Here is a 24,445-nt window from a genome sequence, read left to right as displayed (position 1 = left end):
AAACCTACAAAATATATATATAAATAAAAAAAAAAGAAAATCGACCATTTGACCTGTCGACCAAATTGTGTCGACCATTTGTCTGTCGACCATTTGACTAGACACCGTTGAGCTTTAGATAAGCACTGGACCTACATGACTGGATCAATGAGAGGCAGGCCTTGAGACTGTGGATGTCTTTTATGGAGGATATTTTGAGGTAGAGCTGTTTGTCATCTGCATATTGGTGGATGTGGAAATTGTGTGGTAGCGAGGAGGGTTCCAAGCAGTTGCATGTGAACTTTGAAAATCATGGGTGACGAGGATCGATACTTGTAGAGTTGGTGATCTGGAGGAATCCATTTGTACAAACTGGTGTTGATTAGCAAGGTACAATTTGAATCAGCTGAAGACGATCTCACTGATCCCCATGCAGCAATGCAGATTGTTGGCAGTGTCTGGTGGTCTACTTGTTCAAATGCATCATAAGGATTTTAAGGGCATCATCGATACCTTGATGGTAGCTATTTCTGTGGTAAATTTGGGTTTGAATCCAGATTGGTAGGACTGAAGGAGGTTGATGGCTTCAATGTGTTGGAGGAGTTGTGTGGATACTGCTTTCTCCTGGATTTTACCTAGGAAGGGAAGATGGGTGAAGGGTGGGTAGTTGCTGAGGTTGTCGAGGTTCAGTGTTGGTTTCTGAGAAGCGGTAGGATTTGGCTCGTCTTTTTGCTCAAGGGAAAGGAGTCTTGAATAGGCTGCTGTTGATGATTGTCCGTTACTTCAGTTGGAAGTGTCTTTAGTACGGAGGCAGGGAGGATGTTGCCTGCTTGCAATGTGGCCTTGAGGGATGCTAGAATGGCAATGAAGTCTTCCATAGTGAGTGTATTAAAGGTTGTCTTGGTAGTTATGGTTTTATTTTATTTTTATTTTTTTTATTCACTTTTACAAGATAGGGTGTGTAAGGTGCCATCAGTTGTAGCGGTGGTATCTATATTTTGGTGGATCATGCTAATCTTATTGATGAAATGGTGGTATATTTCTCGATGGAGTGCAGTACAGGTGGGTCAGGCTGAGGGTTGATGCAGTGCATGATGATGGCTTTGAGGAGGGCTCTGCTTTCATTGTGGGCCTTTGCTTTGGTGTTTTGGTAGTAGTTGGCCTTGGCAGTGGTTGGTGATCAGTCGTTTGCTTCTAGCGTGGAATTCCTTGAACAGTGCAAGGACCGATGTGCTGCAGTATTGTTTTGCCAAGTCGTCTCTTGTTTTTTGATGGTTTGTTTGAAGTTCAGTTAAGTGTATCAGCGTGTGGAAGGTTTATCCTTGAGGGTGCATGGTTTCACTGTGGCATTGTGATTGATTTTGGGGTTGAGGGTGGTGTTGAGTACTTGGAGGAGCAAGTCACAGTCCTGTTTCATCAAAGATAAATCGGCCCATGTGAAGTGGAGTTTGGGCAGGTCTTCAATGACAGTCTCCACTGGAAAGGTCTTGAATGATCTGAAGGCTTGCTTGGAGAGTGTTGATGGGTTTGCTTGGCTAGTGTGGTGTGACTGATGTCAAAGGTGATTACTGGATAGTCTGACCAGTCAAGCAGATTGGAGAGCTGTGATGGATGGAGGGTGGGCAGGACAGTGATGAGGTTGTGCATCTTACCTTTCCTGTGAGTTGGGTCTTTCATGTGCTGCTTGAGGTTCAGAGTGTTGAGTAGGCAGTAAAGATCTTCTTTCAATGACTGCATTGCTGGGTTGTCAGGGATGTTGAAGTCGCTGGGGAAATGTTGTTGGCAAGCTTGAGACACATGGTGGTGACCAATTGTGTGAAGTCTTCGATGAAGGTGGTTTTGAACTTGGGTGGTACGTAGATGAGGTGACTAGTGGCTGTGTATGTTGGGGAGAGCAGGAAGTGGCAGAAAAGGATTTTGAGAGCCAATGCTGGTTACGTCCTGTTAGTGCATGGCCTTTGAGCATAGTCTTGAGTGGTAGATTTGTTTATTTGGTGAGGATGTGCGGAAAAATGTGAACTACCTCCCACAACCATAACATATAAATAACCTAAAAGAAAGGAGAATTAAAAGAAGTGTGCAGTCAAATCTAAGGCACCGTCATGTTTGTAGTTCAAATATTTTACCATAACATGAGCAATTTATCCTGACCAGTGTCTGTGTAATATGCATTTTATTTAGCTTTTCAGGGCTTTGGAAATATGTCAGGTGATCCATAACATTAATCTTTCACCCTGTATTGGCCCCGTTTTTCTCTGGCTCAATTGTTATTTGGAATTTTGCCATTAACACATATATTGAGCATTTTCACTTTCAGTCAGTCAAGTTTGAGTATGCAGCGCTTCCCTTTACACTTTGAATCTCTATAGCTCTAACAAGATTTCCTCCATGTTCCATCCAGCAACCTCTTCCTCATTCAATTTTTCATAATGGGCCTACGACCTTCAAGATAGCAGACTCGTTTCTTTAAATCATTGCCGCCAAACATGATACTGGCTTTACCACCGCTGTTTCTCTGTCCCATGAGCTTCTCCGTGTACCTTGTCCCTTAAATTGGGTGTCTGTAAACTACTCTTTGTCCAAAGTTTTGATCTCCTCTGGTCTGCTCACTCACTCCGACCTCCTCAGGAAAATCTACCAGAGGCGCTCGGTTGGAATAGCATACATCTTCAGTCAGCCGGTCAGCTAGCACATCGAGCTAAGTGCTCGCCCCTGATTGTGTGTAGCCTGCTGTGGCAGGTATGTATTCTGCATGGTCAACTCAACATTTTATCCTTCCCAGGTGGATAAAATGAGTACCACTATGTGGGATGATAATGTCTTCTGTTATTTGAGCGCTCAGAGACCTATGGGTGTGTAACGCTATATAAGAAATGTATTATTATCCTACCATTTCTGCCTCTCGCTCTTGACCCTTCACTGCAGTGACTTGCTTTTCTGCTCTCTCTGGTTGTCTCATCCTTGCTACTGCATGCAGGTTGTCTGACATCTGCCATTGCTCTTTCGTAACGGCCAACCTGCTTAGACTCTTTGCAGCGTTCCCTGCGCCATATGCATAACCGCTCTGTCCCGACGTTCCTTCCCTTCCCTTCCCTGTCCTACTCACTGATTTAGGTTTCTATATTCTATCTGACATGCCAGAAGCTATGTCACATGGTGATGGTCATCACATAAAGACGTTCTGTTCTTTGTTGTTTCTTGCTGTCACAGATGGCACTTCACTGCACTTCTCAAATTGGGATATGTGGGATTGAATGAAATAAGGGGAACATTAGACTACCAGAGCGCATACTGTTTGCTCTTTAAGCATTAGTATGCAGACGCACTTTCTTAGACAAGCATGGCAGACCGACAGGCTAGTGGTAGAAGTGTGCCGAAAAAAGTAGTGCAACTGTGGTCTCGGCAGGGGAGTGAGTAGGCGCAAGTATAGCGGACCATGTGACAAGGTGTAGCGGTCGGGGCATTGCACTCGTCCGAGTGACTAGTAACTAAGGCTCCTATTACAACTTTACACTTGTACGAGAACATGAAAGGACACATCCTCTGTATAGAATGGTGACTATGGTTGTAAAAAGTAGAGGAATGGTAAACAGAAAAAAAATTTTGGAACACCGCTCCAGACTGTTCCCGCTCACTTCGATCACTGCTGACGACAAGCTATTAAAAGCTTATCTGGCACACCGCTATCTTAAAAAAACAGCAGCTGGTTGTCCCCTCACCATATTAACCTCCTTCACCAGACAGTCCCTTTTCACCACCCAAACCAAAGCCTTAACTTCCTGAAATATTCACGTAGTCCTTCAGTACAATATCCAATTGAGTGTTCCTAGGCCTACTATAGTTACACACTAGCAGTTGATAGGCATACATTTTCTGCATGAAGAAGTCGAAATGCCATACACATTCTTCAGTGAAAAAATGGGTGAGGAAAAATGACTTGTAGAAATATCACTATTTATCCAAAGAGTAACCCACCAAAGCACAATAGGACAGATTTACTTCACTCGGGGCCTCATTGCGAGCCTGGCGATCTGGAAATAAGGGTGCCGGCAGTAACATACCAGTATCCTTTCCGGACTGCCAGACTCCGAGTATGCCTGGAGGGGCTGTTGCTCCCGGGAGGTCTGCCGGGGGCACCGGACCCTGCAAGGATGGTTTTCACTGAAGTACCGGCACCAACCGTGTCAGTGCTTCCGTGTCCCCACTGGAATGGGGATGTACACTTTCTGCCGCCTGATATTCCAGGTCACCGGAACTTGTATGTCCTGGTGCCACTGGGATATCCGGTGGCGGAATGGTGATAAGAGTTCGACGGCAGCCCCCCGGTAGGACTCAGAATGAGGCCCTTGTTATAACTAACTTGCATGAAAGTACCTGTATCCAAAAAAACATTTTATAGTTCCAGTTCGGGTGACTTGGCTAGAGCATGGATATTAGCTTGAGCACTCTCACTTTAGCTAGGATGTTATTTTGCTCCCTACTTACATTTGATAGTAGCCGAGAAGGGGGTTTATGACTGATTTAAATCGAGTGTGTGTTACAACCTTATTTCATGAGCTTCACAAATGTTTCAAACACCAACCTCATGTAAAGGAGGAGCCAAATACCCCCACTCCACCTGCCCCGCCTACATTACCTGAGAAGTATGAATCAAACTTTGTGACTTACACTACACCAATCAGAAAGTAAGAAGAGCAACCACTCTGTGCAGTACCCATAAGAATACCTATACCTAAGAGAATATGGGAAGTAAAGTACCCATTGAGGAATCCATATGCGATTCCTGATGAAACAAAGAAACTGAATGACCAGGATGAATGATGACGTCATACGAAACTGAATCAACCCCATATAGAAGATAACCAGACCTGAGAGGCAGACGATTTATGAAGAATGAAGAAGTACCAATGATAAGTGACATCTTGGGATCAAGATGAAGAGACTTATGCCATAAGCATAATGAAGATGTGTAGCTAGTTTAAACGTGTACAGATGCAATGAAACGCAAAGAGCAAAGCAATCGTGAAGCTAGCCAAATGCTTATAGTAAATAAATCCCGGCAAGCACCAACATATACACATATATACCTCATAAATACATATGGATTGAATAAATAATGAAGGATCCACTATGTATATAGCAGTCTTGACTAACGAGGAAGGCCTCAATTCAGTGTCACACTTACAAAAGCAATTGAATTAAAACAGAATATATTTCAGCTAAGGAGTTGTATGAGCCAAAGAGACAAGGTCTTAACAGAACCTGAATTGGCTGACATTAGATACAATTAACGTCAAAGAACAGAAGCTCCTGTTCAAGAAGGTGAAGTGAAAACAAAAGACGTCAGAGGACTATTTGGGAATAAAATCAAATACAAGTAAAGGCTCAAATCATGGTGTCCAGTCACGTGATGGTAGAAAGTTTGATGCAGGAGGAGATCACGCCTAGGCACGGAAGCCAGGCAGTACCCATACTCCTTAAAAAAAAATCTCAGAGAATAGTACAAACTTCAGGCCAACTTCAAACACTAATTGACACTGAAACATTGAGGTGATGATGGAGTGTTCTTTTAACGGGTGGGAAGCTGGTATCAAGACAAGCTCACCCACACCTGGTTGTTCAGTCTGCGTGCTGCTCACGTAGGTGGAATGTTACTGACGGGGGTTAGTAGCCAACCAATTGTAGAGGACCACGTAGTTGGGGATCCTATAGTTTATTGGGACTTCATACATTTAGTGACGTTCATAGTAGCCATTTTGAAGGCAGGGCTTAGTTGCCCCACCTGATGTGACATGTCCAATTATTTCTCTTTGTTATTCTATACAGATATAACACCTATGCTTAGTTACTCACTTAGACCCAATCCCGCTTCCCGATAGGTTTTAGGCGTTTGCCATGTAGGATGACGTTGGTAATGACGCAGGTCAGCACGTCAGCTATGACTTATTTAGGGTTTAAGAACCCAGCTTTTTTATGAAATGATTGAGAGTTCAGTATTGAGCGATTGCTGATGTTCGTTGTACTCCCAGTTTTAGTTACTTGCATTAAAACAGACAAACTTTTTGCCAAGCTATTTGTGTCATCTGGGATGTTTGATTAAAATCTGCATCCCCAGCCAACTCCAGGGAATTGCTACTCATCTTAAAGGGCTGGAAGTCTTCAGTTCACTCGTTCCCGTATTGTAACGGGGAAAATGCATGTTCTTGATCACCTGCCTTCACACTCGTTCCTTTGTGTAGTATGCACACTCTTTATCTCCAAATGTGCATTTGATAGATGGACCTACATGCTGTAGTATTTGGTTGTAGCATGTAATGTGATTGTGTTTCACAGAGGAGCAAAGCAACCATCACATCTCCATTTGTCAGTCGTACGCTGCATTAAATTAACTCTTTCCTCGGGCTCTTAGAATTAATCTTAATGTCTAATAAAACTGTGGATTTTTGTTTGTCAGTATCCAAATGGTGCAAGAAAAAAGTGCACAATTTCAGTAAATATTAATGCTTGTCATGCCATGAGGCCTAACATGCTCTCTTACCTGTAACTGGCCCAGATTTCCCAGGGAAAACTGTACAACACTGATATGCTTCTATTACCATGTGCTAAAGTGAAGGCTAGCAGATCATGCAATCCTTTGTAAGGCTGGGCAAAGATGAGCTTGTCAATACTTGTAGACCAAATCTTGATGGATGGGATTTATATGAACCTCAGAAACTCACAGAACGTCCGGTCAGCCCACAAGAGCACCCACACCATCCAGAAGTGTGGGTGTGTTGTAATCTGTTAGGTGTAACAATCTAGAGTCTCCAAATCTCCCACTTAGATATAGCGAGTATGTGGTGCTCCATGAGCCGTAAATAAGGACTAGCTGACTTTCAATGTCTCGTTATTTGTTTTGTTTGGCTGTAGGAGCAAGAGTGTTTAGATCCGGTCCTCAATCCGTGTTTTTGAAATGTGTTGTTGCATCTTGGAGGAGTCGGGTTGTCTTTCCTAGGCATGTTTTGATTTCTATTTTCCCCTTTTCTGTGTGACTGGGGCAGGATCCTGGCTCTGCCAGTGGGTGGGCAGGGACCACTCCCAGACGTGGCAAAAAGTGGGAGTTGGGGGAGGGTAATGGGAGTTGAGGGCTCCAGAGGATGTGGTAGTGTTCTGAGAGTGCTTGAGGTATTGTGTGTAGGAAGAGTCGTACCAGTTGTGTGTGTATGGGGTGTGGTTTGGTGGGTGGTGTGAATGGTGAATTAAAGAGAGTAAGAGGGGGAGAGAGAAGGATATGTTTAGGGAGATTTAGAAAGAGCGTAAGAGTGTAATTGGGCATGTGGAGCAGGAGAGTGGTAAGAAAGTGAAAATATGATAGAAGGAATAGTGGAGAGGATGGAGAAACTTGGTGTGGAGAAAGGGAGACGGAGAAATGGAGACTGAGAGAGGCAGATGGAGATGGGCAGAGAGATGAGGGAGAGAAACAGGGTGAAAGTGAGAGGAGAATTTAGAAATTCTTTGAGGGAGTTCGACCGAGAAGGCCATGGCCTTTAGGTTTGCCTTTTACAATAGAGAAAACAAAGGCAGTAGAGATTAACTTGCTTTAGGGGATGCCACAGGTGTTGGGGGTGCCTGGGCTAGGGTGGAGGGAGCCCACGTAGAGGTTAAGAATCATAGGGACTAGAACACATGTTATGGAGCTGTGTGAGGGTCAGAGATTTTTGGAACAAAGTCTGTGAGGTGTGTGGAAGAATTACTGGTGGAGGATCTGTTTTGGATTTTAGGACAGTAGTCCTGTGTGATGATTCAGGGTTGTATGATGTTTGCTCAGCCCTGAAAAAGTAGATCTATAGGGCATTCATTGTGGCCAAGAGATTGATTCTCTGTGGATGGAAAGGTAGGGTCCCGCCGTCCTACGAGGAATCGATCCAAGAAATGCACAATTTGTCAAGGACAGAAACATTTATTTACAAACTGAAAGGTAAATTGTCTGCATATGAGAAGATTTGGAATGTGTTCAATGATTTATTTTAGTTTCCTTTCGATTTTTTTCATTCATTTCAGTACAATAGTTTGAATTTTTTGATTTCTGTATTTATGTATATATTATAAATAAATTAATATAAAAAATAAAGAATCATAGGGACTCACTTAGCCTCACTTGTGCCAGCTCAAAGAATTCATTTAAGTCTCTAAAGCAGGATGAGCCCGAAATCTGTGGATTATAGAGGCCAATCTATTGCATGGTGTAGATGGAACATGAACATTGTTCTTTTTTTTCATTTTAAAACTTGCTGTAATATAATATATATATATTTGTCAAATTAACATGCCTGTGTTTTGCAATCCCTGAATGGATTACTTTATTTTCCATGAACAGGATTGCGCTAAAAATAAAACATATTCAGATATGTATGTATTTCTTTAATGATGACACGTGACACGTGATTATTTTAAGCTGACTTTAGGGTGGGACACTTCCTAAAGGGATGCACATTTTTTTTCTCCATTTCTTTAAAGACCACCTTTGTGCCATTCGGGTCAGTGTTTTCTCTGTCGAAAGACACAGGAGAGATCCTTTTAGAATAAATGCCTTGCTCCATTGCAGCAGTGGTGAATTAATTTGCAAGTGCTCATTAAGGGTTGGTTAAAGTTAGTTATGCACAAAAGTCTTCTCTATATAGGCATGAGCACAATGGACCATACTGAACAATCCCTGTTCTTAAGTCGCCTTCTATTGCCTCCAGGAGACTGGCATCTGTGGCTGCAGTTGGCATGAATGGCAGCACCCAGGGTGCAGTACTTTAGAAGGCATAGCATTGTATTTTAGGGCTTTTGTGGCCGAGGTTTGCATACCGGTAGCACATGTGAAGCTATAACTTGCATGGGGTGACAGTAAAGGACATATGGAGGCCGGTTTGAGGTGCTCAAGTTTGTACTTATTTTATGGTGACCACTTACCACACCTGCACATGAGGGTTTATTATAATTATTATGAGGGTATGTATTGATTGTGTAACTAGATTCGGGGAGCAGCAGAGCAATTTACAAGTCATAAATAAGGGGGCGGGGGGGGCGCGCAGTGAGGGATGCCGGGATGCAAGGGAGCGGGGCGCAGTGAGGGATGCCGAGATGCAAAGGAGCAGGGCGCTATCAACGGGGAAAGGGGCGTTGGGAAATTTAGTCAGCAAGGCATTAAGGGAAGACCCTGAGGGATCGGATTTTATAGGAGGGTCTTGGGAACAGGAAAACAGTGGCATTATTTTGATTTGTCAGGCTGCCCTTGGCATAAGACTATCAAATATCGTTGGATTTGCCAATGCTTTTTTAATTTATTTTTTTCAGCCGCTGTGACGGGTGCAGATTCCTGTTTTCAAATCAACAGAAGAGGTGTATACTATGGGTTCTGCAAGTACACCGATAGTAAATATGTAGCCTGTGCGGCCAAGTAAGTATGCAGTGCTGCAGCATTTCTGTATGCAGTTGTGAAGTTGAAGAACGGACATAGAAAAAAATAACTCCTTTGCAAAAGTATGGGGCACACAGTGGTTTAGAAGTCCACCCTATAAATGCTTGGGGCTCTATGAAAAGGATTGATGTGTGTGTGTGTGTGTGTGTGTGTGTTTTAACGTATTAATGCTTATAACCTTATAAGCCTCTGCCCACAGCTTTTCATAGATGGCCCAGCACCTGTGATTTCTAATATCCAAATGTCCCTGCTCCATTGCAACTCTCCTGACTTCCTGCCCACCCAGCTATTGTGGATGGGCTCCAGCCCTTGCTGTCAATTTTCTTTCTCGTTTTACAATGTCCCAATCCACGTTCATCCGGGTGATTTCTTCCCCCTTTGATTTTTACTGTTTTCGTGGTTTACCCTTTATACCATTTTTTTAAAATGTATTTTATTTATTTATTTTTGCCCACTTACTCACGAATATGGCTCATTCAAGTGTGCCCCTTTTTCACGCTCTTGAGGTAATTCTGCTACTGCTCCGCCCAGATTCACACCCCACGTTCTCCAGATTGCCTGCTAGTCCTTGGCTTGAACATAAAGCAGAAATGATCAGACTGCTAAATCTTACAAACAGGACTATCCTCGCCTCAATACGAGACACAGTATATTTAAATCTAATCAGACTGAATATTAAAAATGTTTACAATGACTGGCTGTCACTCTATGGTATCGTTCTGTTTTTTTTTCTTTTTAAAGAAGCCAAATCGTAAACATTTAAAGTATGCAAAATCACAAATTTAAAATTGGAACAATTCTCAATATTGGTTCATAAGGCTTTAGAAACGTTTATTTGGGGTTTTTCAAATGTGTATTCTTTTTTAACTGGTCTGCGCTTTAAAAAGTTGCCACATACTCTAGAATTATATTGTATTAACATGTCTAAATCTAACATTAATACTTATTCCCATGAATCTTAAACTTGTAGTACATTTCTTTTTTTGTGATGTTTTTATGAACTTTAAAATGTATTGGGCCACATTACAACTCTGGCGGTAGCCGTGCCGTTAAAAATGGCACGGCTGCTGCCAGAGGTGCATTTTTTCAGGCACCCTCGAATGGGCAAGAACCGGGTCATGCCGACCTTGGCGGCCCCGGTAATTGCCCATTTGCGGGTGCCGGAATCAAGGGCCTCCCTATCCTCATTCTGCCCCATAGTGAAGGGCTGAATTGGGATGGGGACGTCGGATGCACCGGCACATTCAGAGTTGTGCCGGTGCATCCGACGTGCTCTGCTCGCAGGTGCCGTTACACCCGCCAGGAACAACCTGGCGGGTGAGACGGCACCCGCAAGCAGAGCTCATAATATGGTGGTCCGGAAAGTACAGTACCGGCATGCTTACCTGTACCGTAGTTCCCAGACCGCCATGCTCGTAATGAGGTCCATTGTGTTTAAAGTGTAAGACTCATTTAGAAAAAAGTCTCCTTTAAACTTTTTTTTTCTTTTTGATTTTGTGAATAAAATGTTTTTTACCTGCCCCAACCATGCAAATCATCTTTTGTGCATCTTCTGGTAGAATGGTACCACTAATATCCCAAGTTCTTAGTCTTTCCACATGTTTTCCCTTATTCCTTATGAAACTAATAATAATTGTATCCATGTCAGATTCCTCATGCTTCTAATCACTAACATGAAAGCTTGTATCATCCCATTGGATGGTACTCCAATATATCAATCTTGGTAGGGTGAGGATAGTGAGTTGGCCCTGTATCTAGGTTCGAACTTGCAAAGTGTAGGCTGGTCACGTTTGAGATTGGTTGGTGGTTAACTAATAAGCTATCCACTTGGTCATTGGAGTCACACAATGAAGTTACCTATTATCTTGCCAGATTTGGACATTTGCAGCAAATTCTGGTGTGCTGAAAGAAGCTGACTAGCTGTGTTGCTTTTGATGGTCCAACAAGAATATATCTGCATCATTGTCAAGGGTTGTTGATCGTTCTAATACAGTTGTCACAACAACAAAGCAGCTCATTTGTATAGTCCTGTTGTATGACATGTTGAATAAGTCCAAACTGTGAGTAACCACTGCCCTGTTTTCTCATTCTACTAAACAGGGATGTTAAGTGTGGCAAACTATACTGCACAGGTGGGTCGGACACTCCATCCATCTATGCCAACAGTGCCATGCTTGGGACTTGCAAAGCATTAAGTCCCCCGTCAGCCGGCATGGAATTGATTGGCATGACACCAACTGGAACAAAATGCGGTGACAAAATGGTGAGTCCAAACAGTTCTGCCTCCTGTCGGGGCAGTTGTGTTGCTGCCTGCACCACCGAAGCACAGATGAATGCAGGTCTAGATCTTGACACACTGAGTATTACGTGTTTCAGGTTGCCACTGGTTTCTTTGCAAATCATTGGGGTATTTTGTGGGCGAGTGAGTGACAAATTAAAGTCTGCATTCTACCAGAATCTTCTCAAAATGTAGAAAAGTAAAGAAGCGTACAAAGACAAAGCTCAGCGATGCCGACGCCGATCTTCAAATTGCCCCAGATTGGATTTTTTTGTCAGTTTCAAGATGTCCTAAACAATTTATGAGTGTTAAACGGATTCTTTTATTTTTTTTCAAATGCATCTTTGCTGAATCATTTTATGATTTTAACACTTTACTCGAAAAGAGGGGGTGATCCCCTTAGAATCCTACTTATAACTCCACCCCCTCTATATACCAAACCCATAATTGCCATCGACAGTTTTTTTTTTTTAAAAGTGGTATATAAATAGTCAACTTACATTTGGAAAAATTGCATTCAGAAAACACATGCAATACTGTCCTATTCCATCCGTTCTTGAGATTTGCCTATTAGCCATGATTACCATGTTTTTTCACGATCATCTAAGATGTCTCCGTTTTAACACCTTGTAAGAGTTTCCTATTTCCATGCCGTATGTCTGCAAATGGGGCGAGCAACTTCAGAAACGCATCTATGTACATATGTAGATAAATTACAATACTTTGCAGTTTGTATATGTGCATTGAACGAATTGGCATAATACTACAATTTCAGTAGTAAGCTGGTGCCATATTTTCAACCGCCTGCAGGGGTAAAATACGTTTCGGATAGAGTAACGTGCGTTTTGAGCAAGGCAAAGAAAGACACTCGTCCTGTACTATGAACGGGAGTAGGCACATGCAATCAGAGCCGTGAATTCAAATTGAACAGTTGCATAGTGCACCTCCTCTCTGAATTTTCTCAGTAGTGTCTTGCAACTGCTTCTGCAAGGCGGTCCCAGGGTTAATTGAACATCACAGAGGATGCCCAAATGAAGTCTTAAGAAGTCATGGATCCTGGACTTGTTCCATGGCTACCACTTTTCAATTGTATTTAGCCTGCTAGAATTGCTAAGCGTTTGAAGCAACAGACCTATCCAACCAGTATGATCGGGAGTGCATGTAGCTACAACTTGAAGTCTTTAAGTAAAACATATAACAAGTACATTATTTTCTAAATACGTAGGTGTGGGGGCGTTAGGGTATAGTTAGTCCTCGCTAGTCATTTGCATAAGAAAGTGAAAAGGAGTCTATTAGGGTGGTTGTAAATCTAGCATGTATGTCAGGTGTGTACTTCCTTACCAACACCTAGTTGTGCTGCAGAGATTTCCTTCCCCATAGGCAAATATTATTAAACTAGTGCAAAAGCCTGTGTACACAGGGTAATGTGCATAAAGGAAGATATGTTCAGAGTGTAAATATATTATTTGGTGTATTTTAAGGTAATTTAATAGGGCATAACATGTAAAAGATCTTGCTTGTATTATGTGGAGGAGGAGTAACCTTAAACAAAATCTCACAGAATCCCTTGAAAGTTCAACATAGTACATACGACCCATTGTTGTATCTGTTCCCCGTGGTCTTATTGCACTTGGTGGTTTGGGACTCAAATATATAATGTTGAGGGATGTCAGAGTAATACAGTTCACATGCAGCATGATCCGAAGTAGACATGAGGTTATAAAATAAAGTACATTGAAATCAAAATTTAAAACGCACACAAAAAGGACATTGATAAAATACATATCAAGAAATATTACACTGAATCATTGCATAATACATAAGCACATTGACAAAAAAGTAAATTTATTCTGTTAGAGAACTAGTGCTTGATTAAATTATTTTTATTATTTTTTTAAATGTATTTTTTGTCTCTGCAACTTCAAGTATGCTGTTAAAGTGGTGTCCCTCTCGTTGTTGAAATACTTTGTTTGCCTGGAAGATGAACTTGAAGTCTTATTGTCGTATGCGTAAGGCAACAGCTCCCTCTATCGGTGATAACGGGGGGCAAAGAGGCAGGACGGCTTTGGACAAACATTCACACATACACAAATGCGCAGAACAAAGCGTGTTCATAGATGTGACCGCGCAACCTCTAGTCTGCGAAATGCCCGTGCAAATCCCTCCATCTCTCCACCACCCAAATGCAGGTGTAAGTACACTTGCGCATTGGAATCGCAGCGCTGAGGTGGGTTTGCAGTTCAGATTTAGGGGTGAGTGTACACAGCCAGGGATCCAATTGGATTTAGTGGTGAGCGTATGCAGTGTAGTTTGGTGCAGGAATGGTTTACAAGGGTCCGCACACAGATATTCGGAGTTTCACCTGAATTACGACACATCGTATGCATGTTGTGGGGTGCTGGTAACAATTACGGGGGACCCCACGCAGGATCTCCAAGATGCAGGCACGCTTGCGGGTGACACAATGCACTGTTTCAAGGGTGCGTGTATTCTTGCCCGGGGGAGCACGCAAAGGTAGCTATTCTGGCTGATTTTCCTTTGCATGGAGGTGTGAAGGGGCGTTCTGCGTATACAGTAACTTTGCATAGAAAATTCCATGAATACGCGGGGTGCGCATTTTTTATTCTGCACACAGGCTCACGCAGTGTCGTTCGCGGCGGTGGCCTTTGCTGGAAAAATTCACTCTTTTCCATGAATCGGGCCCTAAATGTATTTCCTCATTTGTCTGGTGGAAGTGCGTTGGTTAAATATAAAGCTACATTCAGTAATAGTGGCATATGAGGATGGCACAAACAGTTACATTGCCAAAACGTAATGCCAAAAAGTAATGTCATTATTTTATCTGCTTGTTTTCAATTGTGATCTGGAGCCAAAGAGCAATTTACTATTTGCATCCGGTCCTGGGAGTTTCACCAATAACCAATCGTGGCTGTACTCCGGATTTCCTATGCCCTCTGACTGGGTGAACTGTTCTCTTTCCCAGGAGAACATGACATACCTCCTCTGGGTCGGGGCAAGGGGGCTGTGTAGTAAAAGCTGCGTGTATAATAGGGTCCTCAAACAAAATGGGCAAGTCACACCAGGAAAAAATGACTGCAGTCCCTTTGACCTGCGGTTGATGGCAGGGACATGAAAGTTCAGCTTTACGAGGACCTACACTTAAATTGGCCTTCATTCTTCAATATGCCCAGGCCTCACTTTCTTCCTGAGAATCCCTTCTAACTTTGTTTATACATGTCAAGCTGTGAGATGACATCACAAGGAATATCCCTGGCTTGGTCCCATGCAGAAGGCCTTAAGTTGGCAACATCTGCAGTGGCAAATTGACTATGTAACGCGATTAGGCCCCCTTCTGTGAATCCTCTTTGAACCATTTGCACCAATTTGAATAAGCATTTATTGGGACCTTGTTGGGGGTAAAGGCTCCACACAAGTCCATCCATTGGATGAAGAGAAGGACCTAAAAAAGGAGTGCAGAATCTCTTCCTAACTAATTCTAGAGAACATTTGAAGCAATCTGCCAGAGGAAAGCCTAATGGCTGCTGGACACTGGTATTCAGCACTCTACCTGTTGATGTGGCAGTCCTGCAAGTGTCCCCGACAACCTTCCGGACTGTGAAGTTCAGAAGATGGACTGTCCACTAGCACTGCAATGATCAAAGGAAGCTGTCTTTTTTTTGTTCTCTTCGCAATTTGAGCTGCAAGCTTTTTTGAACTCCTGGTGAGACCACCCTAAATTCATAGAGTCAAAGAAATAGAACAATTTTAGCTCCAAGCCAAATCAATTTTGTGAGGCAAGTTTTGGATCTAAGCCCCTTCTTCTCCTCATACTTCTCATCTTCACTGCCTGGTCTGTTTGTTTTATTGTGTAATGATCACTCATTGATGCACGAGCCTGACTTTGCTTGTGTCACGGAAACTTGAATCCCTGATACTTCTATACCTGATCCTATTGGCGATTATATTTAAACAACATTTACAATGTTCCAGCATTTCCTTATCTCCACATACCGTCCCTGAGACCTGACTCGCTATTTGCTGAGGATTATTCTGATTTAGTTGCAGATCTACAATTGAAATATGCCTCTTATTAGATTGTTGGTGATTTCAGTGTTAGGTCTGATGGTCTTTCTGACCTCCACACTTCAAAACTGATTAATTCACTTGCAGATTTTCAGTTTCTACAATTTGTACAGGGTCCAAAATGCAGTTAGAGTTCATCCTTGCCTGTAAGTGGTTTGATGAGACCACTTGTTGGTGCTATGTACAGTAATCAGGGTCTTGGGAGGATAGCTCAGGGGCAACGTGCTTACCTTGGAAGCAAGACAACACGGAGCAACACTGGTTTGATCCACGCTTAGAAACCTCTGGGTATTAATCGTGTTATAAATAACTTATCATACCCCAGACTCCACTGGTGATCAGGTCACCAACCACACCACACCACACCACACCACAATGCTTATGCAGACAAGTCAACTTTTCTGTCTTGTCACCTCAGATTCAAGCACAATGTGAGCAATCTTTTCCTATCTCCCCTGAAGATCTTTTATCTGCTCTGCAAGATTCTTTTCCACTCATAGCTGATGCTTTAGTCCCCCTGAAAACAAAGTAAAGTACAAAGAAAATCTGCACCTTGGTTTACGGATTCACTAAATTTGGCTAATCTTTTATAAAGGAAAGCAGAGCGAATTTGGTATTCAGCATATCAGACAGAGGATAAAACCTTGCTGAAGACCTGCTGTTTAAAGTATCATCAAGCTATCAAAGTTGCTAAAATTTCATATTTTACCACTCAGATTTTCAGGGCCTAAATCAACCTAAAAAAGAGTCTGTGGCCAGGGAGCTTTCATCGCCTAACACAATTTCATCCTCAGTGCTCCCTTCCCAGGTTCTCTACAACTCTTTCCAATGTTTTTCATTGACAAGATAACTATTTATTATTAGGGGGAAGATAACTGCTTTCTAAGAAATTACTATAGTAACTCCTTCTCTGCCTCCTATGTTCTCCTCTAATGGTGTAACTTTCTCAACGTTTCATCACGTTTTTGAGGATCCAACTCGCAAAATTATCATGCAGCTGAAATCTTGTTCACCATTAGATCCTATTCTACTGGAAGTATCGAAAAAGATTACTCTAGATATCATGCCGTTAGTGACCCTGTCTGTGAATGCTTTATCACATGGTGTTTTCCCACCCACTCTTAAACATGCCCTTGTAACTCCTCTTATTAAAAGAAAAACACTTTTCACTCTACATCTTTCAGCCCATCTCACTCCTCATGTTCCTCATGAAGGTGCTGGAGGCTAAGGGTCCACCCCAGCTGTGAATTATTTAGAGGAGGCTTCTATAATGGATTCCTTTGGGCACTGAAACTCTGCTGGTGTTCATCATTGATGATTTGAGTAGAATGTGGGACCAGGGTGGGGTGGGTCGCTTGATTCTGATGGACTTGTTTGCAGCTTTTGACCCCATCGACCACTCCATCCTGTGTCATCGCCTTGAAATGTTGGGGTCACATGTACAGTGCTTAGCTGGCTTAGGTCTTTCCTTTTAGACTAAACCCACATGTTGTCCCTGCCACCATTCAGATTGGCTCGACCTGCACTTGCCTGTGGGATCCCACTGGGATCTGCTATTTCCCCCAACTCTTCAATTTTTATGTTCATCCATTAGTCAACTTGATTCATGCCCATGGATGTCATTTTCATGCCTATGCAGGTGATGTCCATCTGATTCTGAGCGTTGATCAAAAGTTTAAATAAACTGCTCAAGGTTGAAGGGTTGCTGATCAGCTATTGGAGCCTGGATGAATGATAATTGGCTGAAACCTAATGACGACAACGCCCTAGTGGTAGGCCCTCCTGCATCTCACTCTTTTGTCTGCAGACCTTTGGCCACTATCTCTAGGTGAACTCCACTCCCTGGTTGATTCTGTTAAGAATCTGGGTCTAAAAATGTCTGCCTCCCTTTCTCTGGACCTCCAACTCAGTGCCTGATGCAGCACATAGTTTTTTCAAATAAAAATAAGGTGATTAATTGTGTGCCTTCTGATTAAGAGGACATGTGGTTACATCTGCTGTTATGGGGATTCTGTACTACTGCAATACAACCTTGTTAGCTCAGCCCAAGTACCATCTTTGGAGACATCACATTTTACAAAATGCAGCAACTCGGCTAGTTACCGGTTACCAATTTATGCCCTCTGCCTGGTAGACCAAGCTCTACATGAACAGAGGGCCCTCTAGCTTCATGATAAAATTGCTCCCAATGTACCTGCTAGAGATCTCTGACCACCATCTCCTTTTCATCCCAAGGGTTAAGAAGTGAACTGTTGGCTGTAGGGCTTTCTCTGCCGTGGCTCCATCTCTTTTGAACTCCATCTCCTTAGCCTTAACACTGCTGGATGATAATGCTGAATTTCTCAAGGTTCTTAAGACATTTCCTTATCCAAAATAGCTAATATAAACATTTCTCTGCTAAAGATGTTCTGGTGTGATTTAACCTTTTTTTCCTTTGTATGATTCCCTTGGGTCTATCTTGCCTACAGAGCCAAGATACCTTTGGGTGGTAGAGCACTCTACTAGCTACATTAAAATAACCTAACATAGCCCCTCATCGGAACCCCATAAAGATTTCAAGCTATGCTTAATCAAACATTATTTGCCTGCCCTAAAACCTGTAGACCACATCAGTTGTGGCGTGCCCCACTGCACCATTCTGATAAATCCTCTCAAGCCACCTTGCCACCTCAAAGCAGCTGAAGCACTGGGAAGTGACCAGAGACTGAGATTGATGATGTTGATACTATGAAAAACTATAAAAAGGTGCATATCCGTGGTTGGGTCCCCTGACCTGATTCTGCACGACGTAGAGACATTTAAGATGCCACTTCATGCCTTAAATACATATTCTTGAACTTTGCTGCTCGATCTTCCGCAAGGCTATATTCTACAGGTCTATTTTCTCTGCTATCCAAAATGCCCTTTTCTCGTCTGCATTCTCTGCGAATGTCTCTACAATGGTGGGGTCTCGTGTCTTCAATAGTTTCTGTCCTATTGCAATTAGTCTTTTTATACAACTTTGATTAGATTTTTATTTTGGTACTTGCCGTTCTACAGTTTGGATGCTTTGATGCTGGCTCACACCCTCCTGAAATGTGGAGCCTTTGCTCGGCCCATTCTACTCTAAGAAGTGAAAAATGAGTTTTATTTTCTTTTTTACACCCTTTTTTCTAATCCTGCTTTTGATAACAGCATGTCCTCCTCTGGTCTCAAATTGGGAATATTATTCCTGGAGTAGAGGATAACTAAGTTAAGGAATGGGTTCAAGGTTCACACATGTGGCCTCCCTGCGGTCTGTATACCTGTTGAATAAGGCCTATATTTTCCAAACTATTTAGTACTGATTTGCATTGCCCCTGCATGTGGAAGATCATTTCAGTGAATACCTAAGGAGTACTTAAACAAAACCATCTCAACCTGACTTTGGAAATACATAGTGGTTACTTTATTTGAATCGTATCATTCATGGAGCACCAGTTTTGTGAAATTGAAGATTTCCTTGGACTATTTGTGGCCTATGCCCAGGTGTCTGCAACCTGCGGGTCTACAGATATTTTGGTCTACCTCTTCCACAATACATTGTTACTGATCATGCTGACTAGGACTGATTGGAGTTGTAGCCCAAAACATCTGGAAAGCCAAAGGTTGCAGACTACTGCTTCTTTCCTGCTCATTGAAAATGGACTAAAGAGGAGGCTCCAAGTTAGATTTGATGTCTTTTATCCAGGACCAGTGCCTTTATTCTACCTTATAATTTTGACAAAAGGGATTATTCCAACTTTTCTGCCGAATGGAAGTCAAGTGCCTGGATGCATGTAAAGATGTGGCTGGTAGCTTTAATCGGCTCAACCCCATATTTATTCTAAAGACCATAAGAAAACTACAAAAAGACCAGGGACACAAGGACCTGTCGGTGACCCATGCAGAGCATCATCTTTACACCAATCACATTTGACTTTGGTACCTCTTGTTTGAAAGGTTTTGAATACAGCTGGGTAGGAAGCCGCTGCCAATCTTAAGACTTGCACTCTTATGATACACTAGCACACAGTTCCATTTGGAGCATTTTCACTTTGAACGTTTGTGAAGATCCGGTCGTAGTTAATGTGAGGCTGCACGACCTTCACGCTAATCTGCCGGTTTTAGCCTCCGACGTGATGTAATGTTGCACCAATGAAACATCTGACAGAGGAACTAGCCAGTCGACCCAATAACATTCAACTGGTGGCTACGTGCACTATATTAACTTCTGGAGCAGCTTACATATGCCTGCTTGGTAAATTTTTTCAACTTTGAAGCCAATTATGAGGATGGAAGCCCAAAACACGTTAACAAGTTTCCGCAATGCTTCATCCAGTTTCACAGACCTCAGCAAGTTAAATAGAATCCTTAAAAACCTTTGGATCCCCCTTTGGAAATGCAGAAATATTTCACTTGGCCTGACATCGCAGCGTAGGAAAAGGAACAGAAGTATTTAACGCAATGCTGTCAATTTTCCAACTAGACATCCCAATACATTTAAAAATAAAATGAGATAGAAAGCATATATAATTGTCATTTTAATTCTAAAGTAAAGTCAGAGAATTGCAGCAGATGAGATTGAAGTCTTTGGGTCTCCAGCTTGAAGTGGAGCATGACTGGGCTACTGGGCCATTCAGATCTAGTCCACTGAACCCATTAAGGAAAGCCAAGGCTGAGCTAGCACCCTTATTTGTGACTTGCATGTAAATGAAGGATGCGATAACTATCTGTTTATTCTCCCATTAGTGATTTGACATTAGATTCCTCTTCTCACATCAATTATGTTGCATTGATATCAGGGACCCACCAACTTAATGACCACCACTGTACACATGAGATTGGCAGATATTTCTGATATGGGCATTTCCTTGGCTAGGCCAAATGTTCTTATGCATGATCTAAGTCTTTACTCCTTTCAAAAAGCGGTTGCTGGTGCATAATAATTTAACATGAATTCAAATCTAGCTTTAGACCTTAGGAGTCACTTTCTCTTTCAAACCCTGATCCATTAAGGAGTCTAACAGAGCAAGCAAGGCAGTTGCCTTAGTCTAAAGTCATAAAGACAGGAATGGTTTATAATATCATTTTAACCAAGTCTTTGGTTGCATGGTCTGCTGGATTCCTTAAATCCTAGGGATGTACAATGATAGAGCACATAGATTGTGCACCAGCTATGGAACCCTAATCTGGAATAGAACACATTCCACTTTGTCCTAACGTAAGAGAAATGTGCTTGATTTGAAAAATGGACCGACATCCATTTTACTACATTGATTTATTAGTAAATTATCATTTTGTCCATTTGCTTAGAATGCGTTGCAGAAAATTAATTAACCTTAATATTGGAACAGAAATCGAACCATTCAAGCCCCTTCTTATACTCATAGAAAGTCCAAATTAAAATTGCGTTGTACCACCCTCGCTGTGGTCAAGCGGATTCAGCCATCATCATCAACTGTTGGCATCAGATTACACATCTTACTTAACAAGCTTTGTGGCTCAATACATGATGAAAGCTAGATCAGTATAATCATTAAAATGTGTTCTTTCATTCTGAACGAAGATTGCTCTTTTTGCTGGGTTTTTCACTTGGATATTTTTATTTGGTATTGCATTCGAGCTGTGCAAAAACTGTAAGAAAATTGTGTTTTGACTTGTCTATATTGTAATTTCAACTCTAGGTGTGCTCCTCTGGGGAATGTCTTGACATGGAGAGCATATTCAGATCAGCAAATTGCTCCAGCAAATGCAAAGGACATGCGGTGAGATCATGGGTTATATTCCTTGTTCTGCTCTGTTGAAAGCAAGTGTGGAGTGATTTGAATGGGGTTGACATCTTGACATTCATCTTTGAACTGCCTTCTTAGTCAATAGGTTACCATCTAGTTCTTAATGCAGATATCTGGTACTGGCCCACATATAATGAATATTTAGATTAAGTAATTTATCAGACTGACCGCAGGGCTCGGAGGGGCACAAAGTACTAAGAAATCAAGAATGCTGGGTGTGAGAAACTTGTATTCACTCCCGCTCCCCCTGGACCCTCTTCTGAGGTGGCCAGGGAAAGACCATTGCTTTTGGATGCTGACCCTAGGGTGGAGAAGCGAGGGAGGATCACCTGGGTGGAGGGTCCATAGAGATTGGGCGTGGGGTACCCACAGGCAAGACATAGTATCCCCCTTTCCCAACTGAAGGACAAGTTAACCCTCCCCCAGCCTCTATAGGCTATTGTACACCATCTCCCATCAATTTCCCACACTTTACCTATGACAGTACTGGGACGAGAGAGAGGCGACTAGGAGTAATGAACACTTGTAACTCCTTTAACCACTATAGCACTTGGAAGATGATGTCTGCAAAGTACAATGAGGGTCAGGCATGTCCCTTTAACTATGGTCAGGTTGGTTCAATTGGAAACTTGCACCTGCAACCTGTTGGGGGTTCGCAGGTGTATAAAAGGAGACCACAGGAGCAACAAAAGGAGCAGCAGGGAGGCCTGTGTGGGAGAGACCAGCAGAGGACCCTTTCCGTGAGGAGACAGTCGTGGTGGGCCCTGAGAGGAAGCCATGACACCAGCAGAAGTTCCAGGGGACCTGTGGAGCCCAGGGTGAGGCGGGCATTTGACTGCCATGGGTGTGGGTGCCTCTGTGAAGCAGCTGGAGCTGCAGAAGAAGGAAGAAAGAAGAAAGGACGCTGTCCACGTCCAAGGAAGAGTAGCGTAGCTGTCAGTGTGTGCTAGGAAGCCCCTGGGTGAGAGCGGAGCTTGCAGAGACCAGCCCGCCCGCCAGCAAAGCAGAGAAGATGCAGCTCAGCTGCTGGAGAGGAACACAGAAGATGGATGAGTGCAGGGAAAGGGCACTGAAAAATGGGGCGTTCCCATGGGTTATGCATGAGTAACAAAGTGCCCGTTGAAGCATATTGAATATTGAACTGAAGGAAACTTGAAGCAAAGTCAAATCAAGCATATTGAATACCGAACTGAATGAAAACTTGTAGCAGATAATCATGCACATTGAATACCTAATTGGATGAAACTTTTTGGGCAAGACCGTCCGTTGATAAAAGTAAAAAGGGAAAGTGCCCATTTGAAAGCAACCTATGAAAAAGAGCACAAATGTGAAAGAGTGTGACACAAAGGTGGTACATCCGTAAGACCACCATATAGTGAACTTTATAAAGGGAACCCGTATGGCAAGGCCAAAGAGCGGCATAAAGCATGCAACACACTGTGGCAAAGCCAAGAGGCTGACAAAGAGAAGCTAAGTGAATGTGAATTGGGACACAGGGCAAGGGGGCAGAAGAACTTGTGTGAGCTGAATACCCCAGGGCTCCTGGCTGCACTACCTGTGATGATGCAAACTTCTTTACCCAGGCCTCATTCCTTCCTACTGGCCACAGGCTTAACTCTTTAACACTTTGCTGCAATATTGTTGTGCATAACCTTGCTCATTTACATAAGCCACTTAGCGATCTTAGCTTCTTCAGATAAAACCAGTTGATCTTGGGTAACATACTAGTTTACAAATCCATGTCCAATGTGTTGCCTATTTTTCACCACTACTCCAACGATGCCCATTGTGGTCCTCTCATTCTATTTTTTGCTGATCTCTTGGACACTGAATCCATGTGCGCTGTATAACACCCCATCTTTAAACAACCTGGAATTCCAAGTTCTCCCTCAAAACCTTTGCCTTCTAACATCAAACACTTAAATGTACATTGTTGCTATATCACTTAATAAATTGGCTAAACTATCTGATTTCTTTTACATATTTTTTTCATAAGATCTAGAGAACATTTAGCCTTTGTAAAATCCCCATTGTTGCCTTGATGACTTGGTTCAGTAAAAAAAATGTCATGACCGCGAAACTGTATCCCCATCAATCAACCACCACTTTCCTTCTCTTAACCCATGAGACCAGTAAAATCCCTTAGAGGATCTCCCCATTTATTACACAGGTCCTAGTACCATGCTTCCAACAGGAATGCCCTCCTCCCTTGAATCCCTTTACCTGAGTTAGCTCATTCCCATCCATTTCCTCCAAATCTTCCATGATTCCCTTGGAAATCTTTGTTTATGTACCAACCATTCCAATTCCATGCACCTATATAGTCCCACTCTCCATTCTGATCTTGTGATTACCTCTGCCCCACCTAACATCCTTGCAGGATCTGCTTCTCTGTGAGCAGAGTTTTGTTAACATTCTATCCGGTTTTCAACATGCAAGATCCCCTCCCTCCACACTCCTAGCAGGACCGGCCTGGGGTAAACCTAGAGGTTCTACTCCATATTCCCTCCACACTTTGACCCAGAATGCTTGTAAGTGAGGGCAGACCGAGATCATATGAAAAAAAGAAACCTGCCCATGAAAGCCAGACACTTGGAAGGTCACAACCCTGCTCCCCCTTTACCCATTTTATGTAGCTGTCCTGGAGTATAGTAAACTCTGTGAAATACCTTAAACTAGATGACATATAATGTGGCACTGATGGCTACTTGCCACATTGCGTATGAAGACTCTTTTCAATGCCGTTCCTTCAAAGCCCCTATATCTTTTCCATCTAGTATGCATATTTCCCAGTGGGGGGCCTGTCACGGTTTACTACATGGCACACGCAAGGCAGGGATCTCCTTCCCCTAAAAAGAATGTGGTGCA

The 24,445-nt window shown here is 42.7% G+C and overlaps 1 protein-coding gene across 2 annotated transcripts in view; it reads left to right on the top strand.

Moving 5' to 3' along the window:
• The window catches only part of LOC138491214 (zinc metalloproteinase-disintegrin-like VLAIP-B), a 253,879-nt gene that overhangs the window by 170,669 nt on the left and 58,765 nt on the right, over positions 1–24,445 (top strand). For both annotated transcript variants that reach the window (XM_069617601.1, XM_069617600.1), the window contains exons 15-17: positions 9,301–9,403; positions 11,525–11,687; positions 21,470–21,550. In XM_069617601.1, coding sequence (XP_069473702.1) covers positions 9,301–9,403; positions 11,525–11,687; positions 21,470–21,550 — 347 coding nt within the window. The remainder of the gene's footprint in view (positions 1–9,300; positions 9,404–11,524; positions 11,688–21,469; positions 21,551–24,445) is intronic.

This window comes from Ambystoma mexicanum, chromosome 10 (genome assembly GCF_040938575.1).
Source record: "Ambystoma mexicanum isolate Mex_15411 chromosome 10, UKY_AmexF1_1, whole genome shotgun sequence".
Lineage (NCBI taxonomy): Eukaryota > Metazoa > Chordata > Amphibia > Caudata > Ambystomatidae > Ambystoma > Ambystoma mexicanum.
This window is presented reverse-complemented; position numbering and strand designations above follow the sequence as displayed.